General features: G+C 38.1%; 1 protein-coding gene across 5 annotated transcripts in view; it reads left to right on the top strand.

Annotated features, from left to right (window-relative positions):
- Positions 1 to 23,526, top strand: part of CTNNA3 (catenin alpha 3) — a 1,905,103-nt gene that overhangs the window by 1,257,172 nt on the left and 624,405 nt on the right. For all 5 annotated transcript variants that reach the window (XM_005226477.5, XM_005226478.5, XM_059882614.1 and 2 more), the window contains 1 exon segment: positions 13,324 to 13,480. In XM_005226477.5, the coding sequence (XP_005226534.1) occupies positions 13,324 to 13,480 (157 nt within the window).

Here is a 23,526-nt window from a genome sequence, read left to right as displayed (position 1 = left end):
ACTTTAGCAATATGTATTCTTCCAATCTGAGAACATGGGCTATCTTTCCATTTTTTTGTATCACCTTCCATTTTCTTCACCTATAGTTTTCAGAGTATAGATCTTCCACCTTCTTGATTAAATTTATTCCTAGCTGTTTTATTTTTTGATGCTATTTTGTTTGGAACTTTTTTGCTTTATCTTTCTGATAGTTCATTATTAGTATATTCTGTTTTTCTTAATTTTAGTTTTACTTTTCCATCTATGCTGCTGCTGCTGCTGCTGCTAAGTCACTTCAGTCATATCCGACTCTGTGCGACCCCATAGTTGGCAGCCCACCAGGCTCCCCCATCCCTGGGATTCTCCAGGCAAGAACACTGGAGTGGGTTGCCATTTCCTTCCCCAATGCGTGAAAATGAAGTTGCTCAGTCATGTCCGACTTTTAGCGACCCCATGGACTGCAGCCTACCAGGCTCCTCCATCTATGGGGTTTTCCAGGCAAGAGTACTGGAGTGGGGTGCCGTTGCCTTCTCCTTTTCCATCTATACATTGGTAATAAAAGGGTTTGCTTTTATGGTCTCAGGGTGATTTGAATAGATGAGTGAACATTCCCTTGTTTGTCTTGACTATGTGGTTAAAATTGCCACAATATTTCTTAACTGACTTTCTATCTTGGATTCCTTCTTGTTTTCCTGATCTGACCCTAGCTGACAAAGGTACAGAATTCAAATCTGAACAATTAGCAAATTGGTGAATTTTTGAGTATGGTAATTCAATAGGAAAAATTCCATTTTGATGTTTACCTTTCTCTAACTCTAGTTTCTCTAATATTGAACTATAGGCAAGTCCTGGTGGTGCAGTCCATTGGCTAATGGTCCTCACTGGGATGGCCCTCAAAATATCTTACTATGAATATTTAATCAGCACTTTTTCTTTTGTATACAAACCTTATCAGTGCCTCCATACTTCTCCCTGTGATTCCATTCTTTAGTTATAAGAAAATCAATATAGATAAGAAAGCTGTGGTACATATACACAATGGAGTATTACTCAGCCATTAAAAAGAATTCATTTGAATCAGTTCTAATGAGGTGGATGAAACTGGAGCCTATTATACAGAGTGAAGTAAACCAGAAAGAAAAACACCAATACAGTATACTAACACATATATATGGAATTTAGAAAGATGGTAACAATAACCCTGTGTACGAGACAGCAAAAGAGACACTGATGTATGGAACAGTCTTATGGACTCTGTGGGAGAGGGAGAGGGTGGGAAGATTTGGGAGAATGGCATTGAAACATGTAAAATATCATGTATGAAACGAGATGCCAGTCCAGGTTCAATGCACGATACTGGATGCTTGGGGCTAGTGCACTAGGACGACCCAGAGGGAGGGTATGGGGAGGGAGGAGGGAAGAGGGTTCAGGATGGGGAGCACATTTATACCTGTGATGGATTCATTTTGATATTTGGCAAAGCTAATACAATTATGTAAAGTTTAAAAATAAAATAAAATTTTAAAAAAATAATAAAATTTCTATTATTTTAGGTACTAGTATAAAAATTCCTTGTAGGGATGTACTTACTTGGGAAAAGGCTTTATTAAATGTGTAGGCTAGCAAAGTAGAAGGAACTGTAGACTGGAATCCTAGTTATATGGAAAGGGGATCCTACTAGACACTTTCCACATGCCCTGGGGAAATAACATTAAAACATTAAAATTCATGCTTTTCAGTACAGTGAGGGATATGGATCACATATCAAATGAACTCAAAGTTCACTCTAATGAACATCCCATTACATAATGAGATAAATACACAATGAGAAAAATGTATTGTTTTATGACAGTATATCACAAGAAACTGGACCTAGATTACCTAGATTTGCTAAAGTTTTCCTGAGGAAGTGACCTCTATTAGATGAATTATTCTTGTTGTGACCTCTATTAGATGAATTAGTTACCTAGAAAGAGGCAGAAAGGGGAACTGATGATAATGATGCTAGAAAAATAAACAGGCATCAAATATTTCAGAGCTTTAAAGCCAAGTTAGGTACTTTTGCATTTATCCTAAGAGACAGATGGGAACATCATGAGATTTGTAATTCAAAAATATTAGATTGTAGAGAGTGGCTGGAACCAGGGTTAAAGTTACCTTAATGGTCCCATTGAGAGATAATGATACCAGAGTGTAGACTTGTGGCAGCGGACATAATATCCAAGAAGCCAAAATGCTAGGTCAAGAACTTTAACAAAATGTCTCTTCTAGGAACCCACTGGAGGGAGAAAGAGTGAGAATAAAAGTAATGAGAAAAATAGAGCAAGTCATCCTTGCCTATTTTAACCCAGTTCTTACCCTGTATCCTATGTACATATCTTGTTATACATCTTGGAAGTGTAGGGGAAATATTGCTTTATATGATCTGAGTTTTATATACCTGTTAACCTTTATCAAATATTTGTGTGTGACTTTTCTCTCTTGTTGTTCAGTCACCAAGTTGTATCCATTTTCTGGGTTTGTGTTGTCTGTTTTTCTGCTTTAGATAAATAGTAGATAAATAGAAAACACTCTTGACAATTAAAAATGTTGTCTCGTAATGTTTTTGAACTCTTTTTAGTTCATGCTTTTAGATAAGACCTAGTTAAATCTTCAGAAATTCCAAATACATTGAGAGAATGTCTAATCCAAAGCATTCAGACAATGCAAATATATGCTTTTTTAAATTTTAAAATTTTCCAAACTCTTATCATAAAGTACATTTAGAATTTAATAAATAGCTTATGTTTTGCCTTTATTTTGTTGTTGTTGAGTTGCTAAGTTATGTCTGACTGTTACTCCATGAACTATAGCATGCAAGGCTCCTCTTTCCATGGGATTTTACTGTATTGGGTTGACATTTCCTTCTCCAGGGGATCTTCTTGACCCAGGGATTGAATCCTCATCTCCTGCTTGGCAGGTAATTTATTTACCACTGAGCCATCTGGGAAGCCCCCCTTTGCTTTTACATTTATGTAGAATTGCTGGTGCCTTAAAAGGAACTTTGTAGATGTTTCTGATACAAAATTACTTTTTTTTTTTTATCTTTAAAAGAGAGTTTATCAATTTGGCAAAGCTATCAAATTCATTTTTAATTCCTCCACCTGATCCCAAATGATTTGGAAAATAATAGATATATTTTTCTACTACAAATTCTAAACTTATTAAATATCTGAGTGGCATATTAAAATGAATCCAAAAAATCTTGGTTATTTTTGTTTGTTTAATCATTAGGAATTAAGGTATTTTCATTACCTTAATTCATAATACACAGTACTGATTTCAGAACTGTCTTTTTTTAAGCAAATTTTCTCTGATTTTAGTTCTATATTATCAGTTCAGTTCAGTCATTCAGTCATGTCTGATTCTTTGCAACCCCATGAGCTGCAGCACGCCTGGCCTCCCTGTCCAACACTAACTCCCAGAGCCTACCCAAACTCGTGTCCATTGAGTCGATGATGCCATCCAGCCATCTTATCCTCTGTTGTCCCCTTCTCCTCCTGCCTTCAATCTTTCCCAGCATCAGGGTCTTTTCAAATGAGTCAATTCTTTGCATCAGGTGGCCAAAGTATTGGAGTTTCAGCTTCAACATCAGACCTTCCAATGAACACCCAGGACTGATCTCCTTTAGGATGGACTGGTTGGATCTCCTTGCAGTGCAAGGGACTCTCAAGAGTCTTCTCCAGCACAACAGTTGAAGAGCATCAATTCCTTGGTGCTCAGCTTTCTTTATAGTCCAACTCTCACATCCATACCTGACTATTGGTTACATGACTACTGGAAAAACCATAACCTTGACTAGATGAAACTTTGTTGGCAAAGTAATGTCTCTGCTTTTTATTATGCTGTCTAGGTTGGTGATAACTTTCCTTCCAAGGAGTAAGCATCTTTTAATTTCATGGCTGCAATGACCACTTGCAGTGATTTTGGAGCCCAGAAAAATAAAGTCAGCCACCGTTTCTCCATCTATTTGCCATGAAGTGATGGGACCAGATGCCATGATCTTAGTTTTCTGAGTGTTGAGCTTTAAGCCAACTTTTTCACTCTCCTCTTTCACTTTCATCAAGAGGCTTTTTAATTCTTCTTCGCTTTCTGCCATAAGGGTGGTGTCATCTGCATATCTGAGGTTATTGATATTTCTCCTGGCAATCTTGATTCCAGCTTGTGCTTCCTCCAGCCCAGCGTTTCTCATGATGTACTCTGCATAGAAGTTAAATAAGCAGGGTGACAATATACAACCTTGACGTACTCCTTTTCTATTTGGAACCAGTCAGTTGTTCCATGTCCTGTTCTAACTGTTGCTTCCTGACCTGCATACAGGTTTCTCAAGAGACAGGTCAGGTGGTCTGGTATTCCCATCTCTTTCAGAATTTTCCACAGTTTATTGTGATCCCACAAAGTCAAAGGCTTTGGCATAGTCAATAAAGCAGAAATAGATGTTTTTCTGGAACTATCTTGCTTTTTCAATGATTCAGCGTATGTTGGCTATATTTAACTATATTATAGTTAATTCTAAAAAGTATAATGTTTCTTTAGATTCAGTTTTCCTTAAATTCATTTTTGTTTAAGGGACACTTTTATGATTAGCATATCAAAATGATCATTTAGCCTATCAAAACTAAATTCTTTGTGTATTTGTATGGCTCAGATGGTAAACATTCTGTCTGCAAGAGGGAGACCTAAATTCTTTCCCTGGGTTCAGAAGATCCCCTGGAGGAGGGCTTGGAAACCCACTCCAGTATTCTTGATTGGGAAATCCCATGGCCAGAGCAGCTGGAGAGCTACAATCTATGCAGTTGCAGAACAGTTGGACACGGCTTAGCGACTAAACACCACCAACCTGTCTTAATAATTAGTGTAGAGGACAGGAAAATAGTATTTTGATTTTCCTATAAAGTAGTTTTCTTTTACAGACCTTCTAGGGGGTATTACATCTTTCATAATTTAATAGTCCTAGGTTGAATTTTCTCCTTTGCTCTAGCAGTATGGATTAAGAGAGAGAAAAGCTTGTCCTAGAATATGTGTAAAAGAAACACATAGACATTCTCCCACAAATCAACTTTGCACCCCTCACTATTTAGTTTACTTTATTTTCTGACTGTGGGGCTTGTGAGATCTTAGTTCCCAGACCAAGGATTGAATCCAGACCCTCAGCAGTGAAAGTGCTTAAGTCCTAACCACTGAACCAGCAGGAAATTTCCACCCCTTTCCCTTTCTAAAATTTACTTTTTATCACTAGAGTAGGTTGGGCTTCCCTGGTGGCTCAGACAGTAAAGAATCCATCTGTGATGCAGGAGACCTGGGTTTGATCTTTAGGTTGGGAAGATACCCTGGAGGAGGACATGGCAACCCACTCCAATATTCTTGCCTGGAGAATCCCCATGGACAGAGGAGCCTGGTGGGCTACCATCCATGGGGTTGCAGAGTCGGACATGACTGAGCAGTAAGCACAGCACACAGAGAGTAGGTTTTTTTATGTGTATCCAAAATGCTTCCCAGGTAGTGCTAGTGGTAAAGAACCTACCTGCCAGTGCAGGAGATACGAGACCTTGATTCAATTCCTGGGTCAGGAAGATTCCCTGGAGGAGCGCATGGCAACCTACTCTAGTATTCTTGCCCGCAGCATCCCATGGACAGAGGAATCTGATGGGCTACAATCCATAAGGTCACAAAGAGTCACATACAACTGAAGTGACTTAGCATGCACACACACAAGTGCAAGTGAAAGCCTCATGAGAAGATTCATGTGAGTAAGGCTCTCATATAGGGATCATCCCTTCATGGAGTAATGAGACTGCAACACTATTAGGCCAAAGTTGAATGCAATCTAGTTGTTTATAAACTTGTGAGGGTCTATGACAGGTTACACATCCTTACCACCACCCTTCCCCAGCCTAGAAATGCTTTTATAATTTAACATGAAGATGTGACTATGGAGATTCTTGATGACAAATATCATGTAGCTTACTTTTAAAACGCAATGATAGTTTCCAATAAATGAAAGAAGACAAAAAAGAAAAGATTATCAAAACTAAGGAAAAGTGGAAACACCAACATAGAAAGTGAGAAACATTTGGTAGTAGAATATTATTTAAGAAACTAAGAAAAGAATGCACAAAATTAGAGCATTGAATGTGATGTCATTACCATGGTTGCTACTATTCCAAAATTATTATAGTGTTACCAGTTTAAGTACATATCATATAAATTCTTGTCACATGCTAGCTTAGATGTATTTGAGGTATCATATATCTAGTTATTTTAATTTTCTCTACACGCCATGACATTGAGGTAATCAGATCTATAGGTACTTCCACATAACTCATCTTTTTAATCCACAAAGTGCTTTTGTTATATTAACTAAAATGTTTAAGATTATTTGTATCAATGCCAATACTGAAATATTTCTGAGGGAAATTAAATTACATGGATTTATGTTCACTTTGAAAGTAACTGTTTTTAGGAATCTTTTAAGAGAAATATATACATCAGTTGATAGTATTAAATCTGTATGTTCAAAGGAACCTGAGAGGGATCAGCTAACTCAAGTACTGCCCCCACCCCAAATTCAGTGCAAACTTACCTATTCTTCTGGGAAAATGAGTCCTGGGAGAACCAATATGACTCTTCTGGGTATATAAAATCAGTTTGAAGCAAAGTAAAACTCTAATTTAAGCCTCTTGTCTTACAATCTAGAGTTCCCTCTATAACTTCGCACAAATTATTCAGTCTTCATGCCTTTATTGTCTCACTAGTAAAATGAGAATACTGGTAGCATCTTCCTCATTGTATTCAAAATATTAATTCCAATGAACTGCTTAGAAACTCTGCTTAGGACACTGCAGTGGAGAAATTGGAAGCTTAGTGTATTGCCAGCTGGAAAGTACAATGGTATAGCCACTGTGGAAAACAGTATGACATTTCCTCAAAAAAGTTTAACTTAGAATTACCACATGACCCAGAAATTCTATTTGTGGTGTGTAGATGAAATATTTGAAAGCCAGGACTTGGTGAGATATTTGTACACCAATGCATATGCATTACTCACAGTAGCCAAGAGGTGGAGACAGCCTAAGCGTCCATCAGCAGAGAAATGGACAAGCAAAATATAGGTCTAGTGGAATATTATTCGGCTTTAAAAAGAAATAAAGTTTTGACACATGCTACAACAGATGGACCCTGAAAGCATCATTCTACATGTAAAAGCCACACACAAAAGGTCAAATATTATACAATTCCACTTTTATGAGGTATCTAGAATAGTCAGATTGATAGGCTGAAGAGAGGAGAGAATAAAAAGATTTTGTTTGATGGGTACACGGTTTCATTCATTTTTATTTCAATTGACTGGCTTATTTTGCTCTTTGCTCTTTCTTTTCTTTACATCATAACTTCGATCTACTCATAGTGTCTTCTTCTTTTCAACTTTGGTTTGTTCTACTTCCTCAGGGCCTTAACCCCACTACTCCCCCTCTTCATAGGGGTACCGGTTCTGATAAAATCTGGTTCTGATTTTACTACATGGCCTCTGTGTAAGTCTTTGTTCAAATATTCAGTAGAGATTTGAATGCCTTAACCTTTTACATCATGCCCGTGACTACTAATGGTTGTTCTTGAATTGAATACCAGCCTATGATCTAAATACTTTTGAAAATGGAAAAAAAAAAATATGCTGAACTTGGCTATCTATGGCTGTTCTCTAAGAGTAAACCTTGAGTCAACTAATATCTTTTAGGGAGAGTTAATAAATATAGAGGGAACTATAATTAGCATGCTTAATGTACCAAGAAGCAAGGATAAATAAAACACAGTCCCTCCTATGAAGAGACTCATATGGAGCAGAGGTGTATAAACACTCATGCAATATGATAATTACTATTTGGTTATATGGACAAAGTACTTTTAAAAAACAGCAGACAGTTCACATTCTGGGGTATAGGGAATGGGACAGATGTCACAGTATGCAGTGGTATTTCAACAGGTTTGTAAAAGGTTAAGAGTCATTTCCTCAGAAGGACCAAAGAATGGAAAGTGATGGAGCAGTGGTCTTGAGGCAGATTCAGTTGTAAGAAAAAAAAAAAAATTGTGGAAGTATGGAGATATGTGATGTGATCAGGAGATAAAGCTGAAGACAGCTGGAATGTAGGCTAAAATGAGGGTGGTCATTACAGCAGGCAGTATGGGACAGGATCTCTTGTGCATTTGAAAAATAAATGTGTTTGTCACAAGGAGAATGGCCTGGAGCAAACAGGGTCTGGGTTAGGAAACTATTTGGAAGGGTATTAAAATAGTCCTGTTAATATATAAGATCATTTAAAAAAAATAGTCCTGTTAAACTAAGATCATGGCATCTGGTCCCATCACTTCTTGACAAATAGATGGGGAAACAATGGAAACAGTGACAGACTTTATGTCCTTGGGTTCCAAAATCACTGCAGATGGTGACTGTAGCCATGAAATAAAAAGATGCTTGCTCTTTGGAAGAAAAGCTATGGAAAACCTAGACAGCATATTAAAAAGCAGACACATTGTTTTGCCAACAAAGGTCCATGTAGTCTAAAGCTATGGTTTTTCCAGTAGTCATGTATGGATGTGAGAGTTGAGCCATAAAGAAGGCTGAGCACCGAATAATTGATGCTTTTGAACTGTGGTGTTGGAGAAGACTCTTGAGAGGCTCTTGGACTGCAAGGAGATCAAACCAGTCCATCCTAAAGGAAATCAGTCCTGAATATTCATTGGAAGGACTGATGCTGAAGCTGAAACTCCAATACTTTGGCCACCTGATGCAAAGAACTGATTCATTGGAAAATATCCTGATGCTGGGAAGATTGAAGGCAGGAGAAGGGGACGACAGAGGATGAGATGGTTGGATGGCATCACCGACACAATGGACATGAGTTTGAGCAAACTTTGGGAGATAGTGAGGGACAGGGAAGCCTGGTGTGCTGCAGTCCATGGTGTGCCAAAAAGTCGCAAAGAACTGAGCAACTAACTGAATAACCGCAACAAGATATAAAAAGGTCCTAAAGTTAAAGATGCTGTTTCAAAGATAATCGACTGATTAGGTGATGAATGAGGTCAAGGGTGATTCTGGTATGTACACATCTCAGCCATAATCTAAAGAAAGAGGCCTCAGGAAGCGACATCATTCACTTTAAATTTAAGTCATGTTTAGCTATGCATAAGGAGTATTTGAGAATATTCTCCCCCACTTCTCAAGATATGTAGCTAAAATATTAGGAGGATGACACTGGGATGAATATTTCTTCTGCCTTAAAGAAGGTTTGCACATCATTCAAGTTTTCTTCTGCTTTTAGTTTTAATTTAAATATCAGGAGTCAAGTAGGATATGTATTTCTCGTAGTGTGCAGTGTTGAATCAGTTAAACTGAATCAGCTGCAGAACTGAAAATGTTCATACGAAATACAGCATGCCATATATTTCTGATACCGCATCACCACTAAGGGATCTACACGAGTACTTAAAAAGTATGCACAGACTGTGAAGGCATAATGGCAGTACAGTCGCATAAGTACAGTTGTTCAACTGCAGGGACAACGAAACACCAGAGACCGGAGCCTCTGCAGTGTACGCTGGGAGCTGTTGTTTTTGTTCAGTCACTTAGTCATGTCTGGTTCTTTGCGACCCCGTAGACTGCAGCACACCAGGCTTCCCTGTCCTACATTATAAGTTATTAGGTTAATAAAGCTCTAAAACTAAAGTCCGGGAATACTGCAGTTGTTATTACTAAAGGTAGGTTACGTTTCCTTAAAATTCAATGTGTTCCTCTTTCATAAAAAAGAAATAAGAGAATATCAGCATAACAGTTTCAAGCAATTAATTTCTCTCCTCCTGTACCACCAGTAATTTGTTGAAAATCACAGCGGTGAGGTGCAGCCTTTAAGTTACTGAGTAGAAAAAAGATTCTTTTTATTGTTGCCATTATATTTTGGTGAAATCTGAATCTTGTGTCCAATATTCTGCCACACCAATGATTCCTATTTTCCAAATTCAGAAGTCATTTTTAATCCTCATTATTCTTTACTTTCCTATGGCATTTGACCTTTTGAAAAGATTTTCTTCCTCATCTCGACTCTTGAATACCTTACTTTTCTACCTCCTTGATGATTTCTTCTCTCATCTTTATCACTTCCATTTTATCCTTTCCTCATACGTATTGGTGCTTTCCAAACCTGTGTTCTTTCCTCTCTTCCATTATTATTCTTTTTTAATTTTTCTGCAACTCTGTTATTATCTCCTCTTCCCAAGAAGATGAGTTTAGGGTCTACCTTGCTTCCAGGTCTTCATTGTACTTGTTATTGCCTCTTCCTAAATGAATATCACCTTATACTAATTTCCACTTATTTTTCAGATTTCAGTCCTTTGAAACATCTTTCCTTATGGAGCTGAATACCTCTCCCACATGTTTTAACGCATCTTCTGCTCACCTTTACAATAGCCCCTACATTGTAACACTTAAGTATTGGAGTGTTTTCCTAACTGGGAGCCCCAGACCAATAGCATCACTATCACCTGGGAATTTGTTAGACAGGCAAATTCTCAGGCTCCAAAGCACATCAACTGAATCAGAAACTCTACTGTGTGGCTCAGGAATCTGTTTTAATAAGTCATTCAAGGGAATTCAGATACATTCTAAAGTCTGAGAATCACTGGTATGTTGCATTTGGCTGGCTTTGGTCTTCTTCCTCTTTTTGATCATGGGCTGCTTTAGAAACTATGATGGAATATTTTTCATTGTGATGTCCTTAGTATTCAGTGTAGAACTGGATACATTGTTGTTGAATAGCACTGATTTGTTACAATGCATGAACAAATAAATGAGTAAATGAATGACAACTTTTTTATGGAATTCAATTTCATATCTCTGATTGACCACTATGTAATTTGTAGAGAGAGCCAAGAGTCCCTTCAAAGTCAACCTCTGTATTAGAAAGGTTGACATCTAATACCCTTCATCAACAATGTCTTCCAAAACAGTTGCACACATCTGCTTTTACAACCCTGAATGACTTTTTAACCTCTGATCTCTCATTGTCTATCAGTACTATAATCATTCTCTTCATTAATCATGGAAGAACCTTAGTAATCACCTTTCTTTGAAGAATAACTTCATTCATTCTGAGTATACAACTAAAGCATATTGCCCATAGAAAGTCTGAACAATTCAGTTACACACACAAAATCAAATTAAAGCACTGAAATTCCATCACTCTGAAAGGACCATTTTTATTTGTATATATTTATCTAACTTTTAGTTCTAGCATATTTGCTAGAAGTGGCATTTTATGAAGAATGATGTTCTGTAATCTGCTGTTATTACACTATTGTGGGAATATTTCCATGTTCTAAAACATTATTTTCTACAGAAACATTTGTGTCTGCATGATATTCTTGACAATAATTGATCTATCCTAATTTAAATTATTAGAAGTCCTGTCGAAACTTTTTCAACACCTCTGCCATTGCAATCCAAGATCTTTCTTACTCGTGTATCCTATTACAGTAGCCTCCTTTGCCAAATTAATCTTTTTAAAGTGTGCTGCTGCTAAGTCGTTTCCGTCGTGTCCAACTCTGTGCGACCCCAGAGACGGCAGCCCACCAGGCTCTGCCATCCCTGGGATCCCCCAGGCAAAAACACTGTAGTGGGTTGCCATTTCCTTCTCCAATGCATGAAGTGAAAGGTGAAAGGGAAGTTGCTCAGTCGTGTCCAACTCTTCTCAACCCCATGGACTGCAGCCTACCAGGCTCCTCCGTCCATGGGATTTTCCAGGCAAGAGTACTGGAGTGGGGTGCCATAACCTTCTCCGTTTTAAAGTGTAGTTCTGAGCAAATCACTCAAAAGTCAAAAGGACTCTCCAGTACCTTCCAAATAAGGCTCCAGTCTTGAGCAGGACAGTTAAGGGCCCCTTATGCATACCCAGGCTCTAGGTGAGACTGCTTACCAATCTCATAGCATTTCCCCTGTTTGCTCGCCTTTTGAATATTGCCACTTCTCTCTTCAAATTCTTTCCCACCCATGCTGCCCCCTTCACTGTGAAGCCTCGCTAAAATTCCATGCCTTATCCTCCTTCTTTGCTCTATGTTTTCTTCTTTAATTCTTATAATCATAGAAGAGACCATATATTTTTATTAAATTCACTTACTAATTTCCTGGGTTTCACAGGTGGCTCAGTGGTAAAGAATTTGCCTGCCAGTGCATGAGCTATGGGTTCTATCCTTGGGTCATGAAGATCCCCTGGAGAAGGAAATGGCAACCTACTCTGGTATCCTTGCCTGGGAAATCCCATGGACAGAGGAGCCTGGTGGGCTACAGTCCATGGGTTGCAAAGAGTAAGACATAACTGAGCAAGTGAGCAAGCACGTTCTCTCTTAACTGGAATATAAGCTCCATGAAGACAGTGATTTTTTTTTTTTTTCTTATGTCTTGTTCATTGAAAGAAAATGAAAGTGAAAGCAGCTCAGTCATGTCTGACTCTTTGCAACCCCATGGACTGTAGCCCTCCAGGCTCCTCTGTCCATGGAATTGTCCAGGTAAGAATACTGGAGTGGGTTACCATTTTCTTCTCCTGGGGATCTTCCCAGCCCAGGGATCAAACATGGGTCTTCTGCATTGCAGGCAGATTCTTTACTGTCTGAGCCACCAGGGGAGGCTTGTTCACTGCCATATCCCAAAAACCAAGACCACTGCTTGATACCTTCAAACAAACAAACACAAACAAAAAACCTCATAATATATTTGAAATATTGAATGATAATGAGTGGACAAATGAAATAATTGATCAACAATGAATATCTACTGGTAAAATTCTTCAAGTCCTCAAGGAAGTCAAAGCTTTTCTTCCTGTGATTTGCATACAACGAGGATTCACTACCTACTTGTCCAAAGTAAATACAAATGACCAGTTAAACATTATTCTTTCCTGAAACCTTTTCTTAGAATTGCTGCTGCAGGTGATCTCTCTCTAAAGACTGTCAATCATTTCTGTAATTATGGTATGTATTGAATACTCTACTGAGCTGGAGTTTTATGATGTCCTCATTAAGTTACATGCAATCTCTTTATAGGCAGATATCAATTATCTTTGTTATCTCTTGTAGTTCTTAGTACATTGATGCTTGACAAACAGTTCTAAAATTGATTACCAAAAATAAAATTAAACTATTACCAAAAGCAAAGGAGTTACACATGAGGGCATAAACAGATCTAATTAAAAAAAATTGTCATATGCACAATGGTAAGTATTCTGAAATAAATCACCAAGTGAACCTTCTGTATTTTTATAGATTATTAATGCTGCACTTGCTTTGGCTGCAAGACCCAAAAGTCAAGTGGTCAAAAAAACCATGGAAATGTACAAGCGCACATGGGAGAATCATATCCATGTCCTCACTGAAGCTGTAGATGACATTACAAGCATTGATGACTTCCTGGCTGTATCTGGTATGATTTTTATCTTTTAATTTCTGTGTTTGCTCTTGTCATTTTCTGCAATAGGATGATATGAAATATAATAAATTTTGTGAAATATTATGAGATTTTTTTTAATGGTAGCCTTTCTAGAAGCAAAGTGCTACTATATATGATCTAGGATAATGAGTCTCATGCCTTGTAACCCATACATCTCAACAATTTACACTGCCTCTGAAAGAAATCTCCATTCATGGGCAAAGCATAATTGAAAATAGTGGCTGGAAATTTTAGGCATTTCCTGGCTTTTCAAATAAATTAGCATTTCCCATCTTTTAATATAGTTATATTTCTTGATTTTCTCCACATTTTTTGAAACAAGTTTTTCTTCACTCAGAAAAATAAAGGTAGGAAAAAGGAAAAAATAAAAATAGGAAAACTCTTTATTGATTTGAAATATAACACATACTTCAACCACCATATATATTTGAGTAGTGTTATTCTAAAGAATAAAATAAGTCTGAACATGTAACCACATCAATAACAGACAGGCATGAGATTCCACGTCAAACCTAGATGATTCTTTCATCACATAATAGAATACAAGATAGTTAAATTTCTCTCATAAAGACATATTCTCGGAAACATAACTCAGGTTTTGATTATACTGTTGTAACAGCAAAGAACTAAATACTTTTAAATATTTTTTATTTTCTTAAAAATATCTCTCATTAAAATAAACTATATATATATATTTTAAGAGATTTTCTTGAAATATTATGATCCTTTTTTATAAAATGAAGTTTCTCATGAATTTCAAACATCATTTTATATTTTTAAATGTTTCTTGATTGTATTTTGTCTACCTTATTGATTTCATTATATATGTATATATTCTCATCCTGAACAATAGTAACCTAGTGTATTTTCTTAACATAGTAAAGAAAAGAAAATATGTGCTAGTTAACTACTTTGACATTGTTTTATATCTTTAGAACTAAAAGTTTGAAAATAATAGAAAATGAACAGGAATAATATTAATATGCCTTGATACCACTATTCAGAAATAGCAACTAATGATATCCAGTTTATTTCCATCCAGCAAAGTCTTTATGCTGGAAGGAAATAAATGTTTTCAAATTATTGTGTCATTTTGCTTTTTTATAGGTAATAGTTGGCTGAATTTTCCTGCATTATTGTATTTTTTTTTAAATGTCATATATCCATTCTTTTATTTTCACTTAGATAAATTTTAACTACTATAAGCAATACTTAGGCATATTTTTGTCTATTTTCTGTCTTTTGAGTATAGACTTTGCAATGTGAATTCAATCAGTATCTTATATTTGGTCTTTTGTAATTTAGTTGTTAAATGCTAGGTTCTGTTTTTCAGTTGGTTCTTTTGGTTACAAGGTGAAGAAACCTGCTCATGGTAGTTAATATGCAGGCAGTTTATTATAAGTCAGTTGATGACCCAGTAGGGAGAATCTCCTGAACATACCAGAGCAGGAGCCATAATCACGTGATGAGAAAAGTGGGGAGCCTGGGAGCTGAGCAGCTGTGTAGGTCCTCAGAGCAGGGGCTCACGGCTTTCCTTTTAGTGCCGGATTCACCTGATCTGGCAGTCTCTGAATCTGCGCCTTTCTGTGAAAAACTTTAGCACTTAAGAATGTTTTGCCTGCATGTAAGAGAAAACTCATATGAGAGTTGCTTAAATAACAAAAATCATTAGTTATTTCATGTCATTAGATATTTAAGATAGTAGACTTACTATCCCTAACACACCAGAGGACATGGATAGGACTAGTCCCTGCGTGTGGGAAGGAGTATCTTATCACTAACATTTTTTTAGAATTGCCAGTACAGGGTAGTGATAAAAAGTGAATTAATATTTAATGTGTTTCATTATTGTTTTTAAAATTCTCTGTAAAGAGTGCACTCCATTATTTTCTGTCCTTGGGGTGGACAGTTCTTACTTTCCTGCCCTTTGATTGGTTGTGATTCAGAGTTATTCAGTTCACTTCAATTCAGTTGCTCAGTTGTGTCCGACTCTTTGCAACCCCAAGGACTACTGCAAGCCAGGCTTCACTGTCCATCACCAACTCCCGGGCTTACTCAAACTCATGTCCCTTGAGTCGGTGATGCCATCCAACCATCTCATCCTCTGTTGTCCCCTTCTCCTCCTGCCTTCAATTTTTCCCAGCATCAGGGTCTTTTCAAATGAGTCAGTTCCTCACATCAGGTGTCGTTTCAGCTTCAACATCAGACCTTCCGATGAATATTCAGGACTTATTTCCTTTAGGATGGACTGGTTGGATCTCCTTGCAGTCCAAGGGACTCTCAAGAGTCTTCTCCAACACCATGGTTCAAAAGCATCAAACTTCAGCACACAGCTTTCTTTGCAGTCCAACTCTCATATCCATACATGACTACTGGAAAAAACCATAGCCTTGATTGGATGGACCTTTGTTGGCAAAGTAATGTCTCTGCTTTTGAATATGCTGTCTAGGTTAGTCATAACTTTTCTTCCAAGGAGCAAGTGTCTTTTAATATAATGACTGCAGTCACCATCTGCAATGATTTTGGAGCCCCAGAAAATAAAGTCTGTCACTGTTTCCCCATCTATTTGCCATGAAGTGATGGGACCAGATGCCATGATCTTAGTTTTCTGAATGTTGAGCTTTAAGCCAACTTTTTCACTCTCCTCTTTCAATTCATCAAGAGGCTCTTTAGTTCTTCTTCACTTTCTGCCATAAGGGTGGTGTCATCTGCATATCTGAGGTTATTGATATTTTTCCCGGCAGTTTTGATTCCAGCTTGTGCTTCATCCAGCCCAGCATTTCTCATGATGTACTCTGCTGCTGATGATGTTAAGGTGCTTCTGTCGTTTCTGACTCTTCACAACCCCATGGACTACAGCTCACCAGGCTACTCCTTCAATGGGATTATCCAGGGAAGAGTACGGGAGTGGGTTGCCATTGCCTTCTCCAGATGTACTCTGCATATAAGTTAAATAAGCAGGGTGACAATATATAGCCTTGAAATATTCCTTTCCCTATTTGGAACCAATCTGTTTTTCCACATCCAGTTCTATCTGTCCCTTCTTGACCTGCATACAGATTTCTCAGGAGGCAGGTCATGTGGTCTGGTATTTCCATCTTTTTAAAAATTTGCCACAGTTTGCTGTGATTCACACAGTCAAAGTCTTTGGCATAGCCAATAAAACATAGACCAGTCTTTTGTTAACCATTTATCAGCACTCAGAGCCCATCATGAAAATCCCATTTCCTTTTGCCATCTATTGGTCCAGGAATATGACTGATATAGGCATCTGGGTTTCTCTTGACCTTCCCTCATGTTGCATCTCAAAGAGTTACACTGCTGCTGCTGCTGCTAAGTCGCTTCAGTCGTGTCCGACTCTGTGGACCCCATAGACGGCAGCCCACCAGGCTCCTCTGTCCCTAGGATTCTCCAGGCAAGAATACTGGAGTGGGTTGCCATTTCCTTCTCCAATGTATGAAAGTGAAAAGTGAAAGTGAAGTCACTCAGTCGTGTCCAACTCCTAGCGACCTCATGGACTGCAGCCTACCAGGCTCCTCCATCCATGGGATTTTCCAGGCAAGAGTACTGGAGTGGGGTGCCATTGCCTTCTCCAAAGAGTTACACAGTATAACTTAAAGTAGGAAGGCAAGTTGGCTTGTTGGCTTTAACATATCAAGGAGGAAATTTTTTCCAGCTAGTTTCCATCAGATCTCCTCTTGTCATAGGTCAGAATTTGGTCCTGTACCTACTCCTGGACCAATAGATGGCAAAAGGAAATGGGATTTCCATGATGGGCTCTGAGTGCTGATAAATGGTTACCAACCAACTGTAGCCAGAGAAAGTAATCGTCCTAATTCATAGCACTTGCTTGATTTCTGTGACATAAATACTCCCTTATTGGCAGGTTTCCAGCTGCCACTGAACTCTGAATTCGGAAGAGATGCCTAAAAATATAGCTCTTGTGAGCTGACATAAACTTATCCTACCAGTTCACTGGGCTTAGACTAGTCATAATTCAACTTTTCTGACTGCTGCTGCATCACTTCAGTCGTGTCCGACTCTGTGCGACCCCATAGACGGCAGCCCACTAGGCTACCCCGTCCCTGGGATTCTCCAGGCAAGAACACTGGAGTGGGTTGCCATTTCCTTCTCCAATGCATGGAAGTGAAAAGTGAAAGTGAAGTCGCTGAGCCATGTCCGACCCTCAGCGACCCCATGGACTGTAGCCTACCAGGCTCCTCCATCCATGGGATTTTCCAGGCAAGAGTACTGGAGTGGGGTGCCATTGCCTTCTCCTAATTTTCTGACTAGTCACTTACTATACAAACAAAATTAGAGATTTTATCAGCAGGAACAAATGGGAAGTGGCTGTTAAGTAGAGAAAAAAAAAATGTGTTTGCCCCAAACTTAGTGGATGACTTAGTGGCACCCACTTGTTTCTTAAGTTTCTGTGTCTTCATAAATTTACCTTGTGATAGTTTAGCCTGAGCTCTGGTGCTGTTTCTTGTTACATCCAGTTCCCACAGATAATACTTGCAAATAGGGAGAGTCAAAGAGGCCCCTTCCTCATTGGGTTCTATCCTTGGTAAGAGGTGTACCTACTCTTGGACTAATAGATGGTAAAAGAAAATGGGATTTCCATGATGGGCTCTGAGTGCTGATAAATGGTTAACAACCAACTGTAGCCAGAGAAAGTAATAGTCCTAATTCATAGCACTTGATTGATTTCTGTGACATAAATACTCCCACATTGGCAGGTTTCCTGCCAATGATGAATCTGAGGTCTTACTCATGGCAAAAGCATTTTTTCTTGAAGGAAAAAGAAAAAGAACCTCAAGGGAGAGGTGAGCCAAGCAAAGAGAGGCATGGGTGCTAGAATAATGAGGTACAGAATTTTTAAGATAGGGCTTTTACATATTCATCTGTGAGGGTGTGGACTGACAGTTTTGATTGGCAGTTGCAAGTTATGTAACAACTGGCTCTATTATGCATGTCTTTCCCATAATTCAGTCTGTTAAAATCAGATGTATGTATGTATGTATAGAGTATTTATGAACCTTTATAGGCTCTTGGCTGCCTAAGGTCACTTGAGGACGTAGCTATGCATCAGGGGCACGTGTGCCAGAGTTGGAGAAGTCCTTGTGGTTAGTTTGCATCCACTGTGCATGTAGGTAACATGCTCTGGAATTGGAAAAGTCGCTGTGGTTATTTTATAGGATATCTATGAGCTCTCTTGGGCTGTACTGGAGTATGTCTAGGGTGGGGTTTGAGATCAGCTCAAATCTTTTTTGACTGGGCCACCCCTAGTTGCTCATGCCTAACTTCCTACCTAACACTAATGGCTTCTCAGAATTTTCCCAGTCAAATAAATGAGAAAGAATTTAGTTGACTCTATGCATATTTTTAGTACCAGTTTCAGAAGTCCTAAATTCAAGATCATAGGCCAACCTATGGATGAGTTACCTTTCTTAAGATGGCTAATCATAGTCACAATCTGGCAGCTTTTGTGTGGGACAGCTTTTGAATGACCTCTCTGGTACTATTTTACAATTAATTTTAGAATATGCTGTTTGTATTCACAGTTTCTCTGTTTGCCAGGTAGGGTGACTGACTGGCTAGTTTTTAGGATTTCATAGCTATGAATTACCTTGAGAATATTACATTTTCAAATTTTCAAGTAAGTATTTAATCTTTTTTGGATTTTCTTCCAGTAGTTGATAACAATGCTAAATTATTTTGATGTTGTATAAGGATAAAGAATAGGGGTCTTAAAACAACAAAATTCTGTAATGCAATTATTCTTCAATAAAAACAATACATTAAAAAAAAATAGGGGTCTTGAAAACATTCTTACTTTCTCCTGAGTCAATTGTTAAAAGTTATGGATTCTCAGGACATCAGCTCTCCATATTTTATATATATATATACAAATGAATCCTAAAATCAGTGAGAAAAGATCCGTGGACTTTATTATTTTATTTTCATTAACAAAGGAATAAATCACATTCATAAGACATTTGCCCATATATAATGTTTTAGCATGACTAGATCTTCCAATCGGAGAAGGTAATGGCAACCTACTCCAGTACTCTTGCCTGGAGAATCCCATGGACCGAGGAGCCTGGTAGGCTACAGTCCATGGGGTTGCACAGAGTCAGACATGACTGAACGACTTCACTTTCACTTTTCACTTTCATGCATTAGAGAAAGAAATGGCAACCCACTCCAGTATTCTTGCCCGGAGAATCCTAGGGACAGAGGAGCCTTTTGGGCTGCCGTCTATGGGGTTGCACAGAGTTGGACACGACTGACTCGACTTAGCAGCAGCAGCAGCAGATCTTCCAATATGGATCAGGAGCTCTCGGGATAATGGCATTTTTTAAAAATAAAATACCAAACATCTTGGGTTTTTCTATTGCATTTCCAAATATAGTAATATCATTAATGATTTTAAAATTATGTGTTTATGTAATCACCAGTTTCTCACATACAGAAGTGAAAATACCAATTTTTAAGAATCGTTTTTGTTTCTTGCTGTACACAGAAAATTCCAAAAATAAGTGCAATCAGTCCTTTCTTGAAAATCATAAGGAATATAGTTACCTCACAAATTTATTATGTATAAAAGTTTTATGTGCAAGAATAAAATGAAACAGTGACCCAAATCCACTTTCAAACTAAGTTCTCTAACATTCAGTTGTCTGAAAGAGGCTCTTTTCAGTTTAATGTTAACTTATGTAATACTATCGGTGTCATCTTACAAGTAATTAGAACAAAAAATCTTCAAAATACATAGGTCCCAAAACTTCTGTCTTATCACTCACTACAGGGATTATCCCCACACCGTTAACTGCACATTTTGTCATTCTCTGAAAACACTGTAACAAAACACCTGTCAGAAATAGCTGGTCTGAAGATTCTTTGACCACATCAAGTTCAATCCTATGTTTAGAAAGCCATGATAAGATTTGATAAACTCTGTCTTTCCAGCCTACCATTGGACCTGATATCACCAGTTATCCATGTGGGAGTATAAAAATATTTAAGATCTCTGTTTAAGATGTGAGTTTCTAAGAGGAAACATATTGACACATAAACCATCCTTTTGAACTATTGTATTAATTGACTCATCAGATCAGATCAGTTCAGTTCAGTAGCTCAGTCGTGTCCGACTCTTTGCAACCCCATGAATCACAGCACGCCAGGCCTCCCTGTCCATCACCAACTCCCAGAGTTCACTCAGACTCACGTCCATCAAGTCAGCAATGCCATCCAGCCATCTCATCCTCTGTCGTCCCCTTCTCCTCTTGCCCCCAATCCCTCCCAGCATCAGAGTCTTTTCCAATGAGTCAACCCTTTGCATGAGGTGGCCAAAGTACTGGAGTTTCAGCCTCAGCATCAGTCCTTCCAATGAACACCCAGGACTGATCTCCTTCAGAATGGACTGCAGTCCATTCGACTTGCAGTCCAAGGGACTCTCAAGAGTCTTCTCCAACATCACAGTTCAAAAGCATCAATTCTTCAGCACTCAGCCTTCTTCACAGTCCAACTCTCACATCCATACATGACCACAGGAAAAACCATAGCCTTGACTAGACAAATCTTTGTTGGCAAAGTAATGTCTCTGCTTTTGAATATGCTATCTAGGTTGGTCATAACTTTCTTTCCAAGGAGTAAGTGTCTTTTAATTTCATGGCTGCAGTCACCATCTGCAGTGATTTTGGAGCCCAGAAAAATAAAGTCTGACACTGTTTCCACTGTTTCTCCATCTATTTCCCATGAAGTGATGGGACCGGATGCCATGATCTTCGTTTTCTGAATGTTGAGCTTTAAGCCAACTTTTTCACTCTCCTCTTGCACTTTCCTCAAGAGGCTTTTTAGTTCCTCTTCACTTTCTACCATAAGGGTGGTGTCATCTGCATATCTGAGGTTATTGATATTTCTCCCAGCAATCTTGATTCCAACTTGTGTTTCTTCCAGTAGAGCATTTCTCATGATGTACTCCACATATAAGTTAAATAAGCAGGGTAACAGTATACAGCCTTGATGTACTCCTTTTCCTATTTGGAACCAGTCTGTTGTTCCATGTCCAGTTCTAACTGTTGCTTCCTGACCTGCATACAAATTTCTCAAGAGGCAGGTCAGGTGGTCTGGTATTCCCATCTCTTTCAGAATTTTCCACAGTTTATTGTGATCCACACAGTCAAAGGCTTTGGCATAGTCAATAAAGCAGAAATAGATGTTTTTCTGGAACTCTCTTGCTTTTTCCATGATCCAGCGGATGTTGGCAATTTGATCTCTGGTTCCTCTGCCTTTTCTAAAACCAGCTTGAACATCAGGAATTTCACGGTTCACATATTGCTGAAGCCTGGCTTGGAGAATTGACTCATAGTGAGCTGTAATCCCAAGGAATTGAATTTAGAAGAAGGAAACTTTGATAGAAAAGGGAATGACTTGGATCATAAGAGCTATTCAGTAATTACTAAGAACTGATTAAGTATGAGGGTTTGTGAAGATATGGCTTTTGTTTCACTTATTCTTTAATTTATTCATTAAATACATACTACATAGTTTTAAATGCTAAACCCTCCAAAAGGTACTGGAGACTTAATAATGAGTAAAAGTGGAAAAGATAACTTGCAAGACAGTCATAATGATGGAGATTATTAGAGAGAGGTGACTACATGACCAGTGGAGGCAGTCACTGACAAGGATCTGGAATTTTCTAAAGAGGAGATTGACCACTTATTGATTAGAATTAGCACTGCTGTTCCTTTACTGTAACAGGTTTTTTTTTTTTTCACTTTAAAGATAACATCTTATCAATTCTCTGTGAATTATAGTACTGGAGGATACTTGAAAATTTTCTTTATTCCATATCCTACATTTCTCTTTAATGTCCATGTCCATTGCTATCACTCCAGTTCAAGCCTCTGTCTCTTACTTGAATTGTCATGTAATCTTTCTAATTGATCCTTCTGCTTCCAAAATTTTGCTTGAAGGTTTTCAGTAGGTATTTATTGAATGAAAAAAAAAAAGTATTCATCTTCTTACTAATAATTTTTCAAGATTAATTTGGGAGGATTTATGTGTTATGCTTTCATTAAATGTATTCAACCTTGAAATGAATATTTTCTTAAAAATTCAAATTATGAAAAATACAAGCATTAATCATCACAGTGTTCTGTGATTTTGACTTAGTGACACAAATGTAACTCTGATACTGCCATCAAAAATGCTATAGCAAAGCCCTCTGTGTTCATGAAACTATAGTAAACTTGATCTTTCAGTTCAGTTCAGTTGCTCAGTTATGTCCGACTCTTTGTGACCCGATGGACGGCAGCATGTCAGGCTTCCCTGTCCATCACAAACTCTAGGAGTTCGCTCAAACTCATGTCCATTGAGTCAGTGATGCCATCTAACCATCTCATCCTTTGTCTGCCCCTTCTTGTCGCATCTTCAATCGTTGCCAGAATCAGGATCTTTTCCACTGTGTCAGTTCTTTGCATCAGGTGGCCAAAGTATTGGAGTTTCAACTTAAGCATCAGTTCTTCCAATGAATTTTCAGGACTGGTTTCCTTTAGGATAGACTGGTTTGATTTCCTTGCAGTCCAAGGGACTCTCAAGAGTCTTCTCCAACACCACAGATAAAAAACATCAATTCTTCAGTGCTCAGCTTTCTTTATGGTCCAACTCACATCCATACATGACTACTGGAAAAACCATAGCTGTGACTAGATGGTCCTTTGTTAGCAAAGTGATGTCTCTGCTTTTTAATATGCTGTCTAGGTTTTTCATAGCTTTTCTTCCAAAGAGCAAGTGTCTTTTAATTTCATGGCTGCAGACACCATCTGCAGTGATTTTAGAGCCCAAGAAAATAAAGTCTGTCATGGTTTCCATTGTTTCCCCATTTGTTTGCTATGAAGTGATGGGACCAAATGCCATGGCATCTGTAAAGTTTTATCTGAATCATTTGACAAAAGGAAATGAAAATAAATTTTCTTTTCCTTCTTAATTCTAAATTGTTGTTTAGTCGC

Source organism: Bos taurus, chromosome 28 (assembly GCF_002263795.3).
Source record: "Bos taurus isolate L1 Dominette 01449 registration number 42190680 breed Hereford chromosome 28, ARS-UCD2.0, whole genome shotgun sequence".
Taxonomy (NCBI): Eukaryota; Metazoa; Chordata; class Mammalia; order Artiodactyla; family Bovidae; genus Bos; species Bos taurus.
This window is presented reverse-complemented; position numbering and strand designations above follow the sequence as displayed.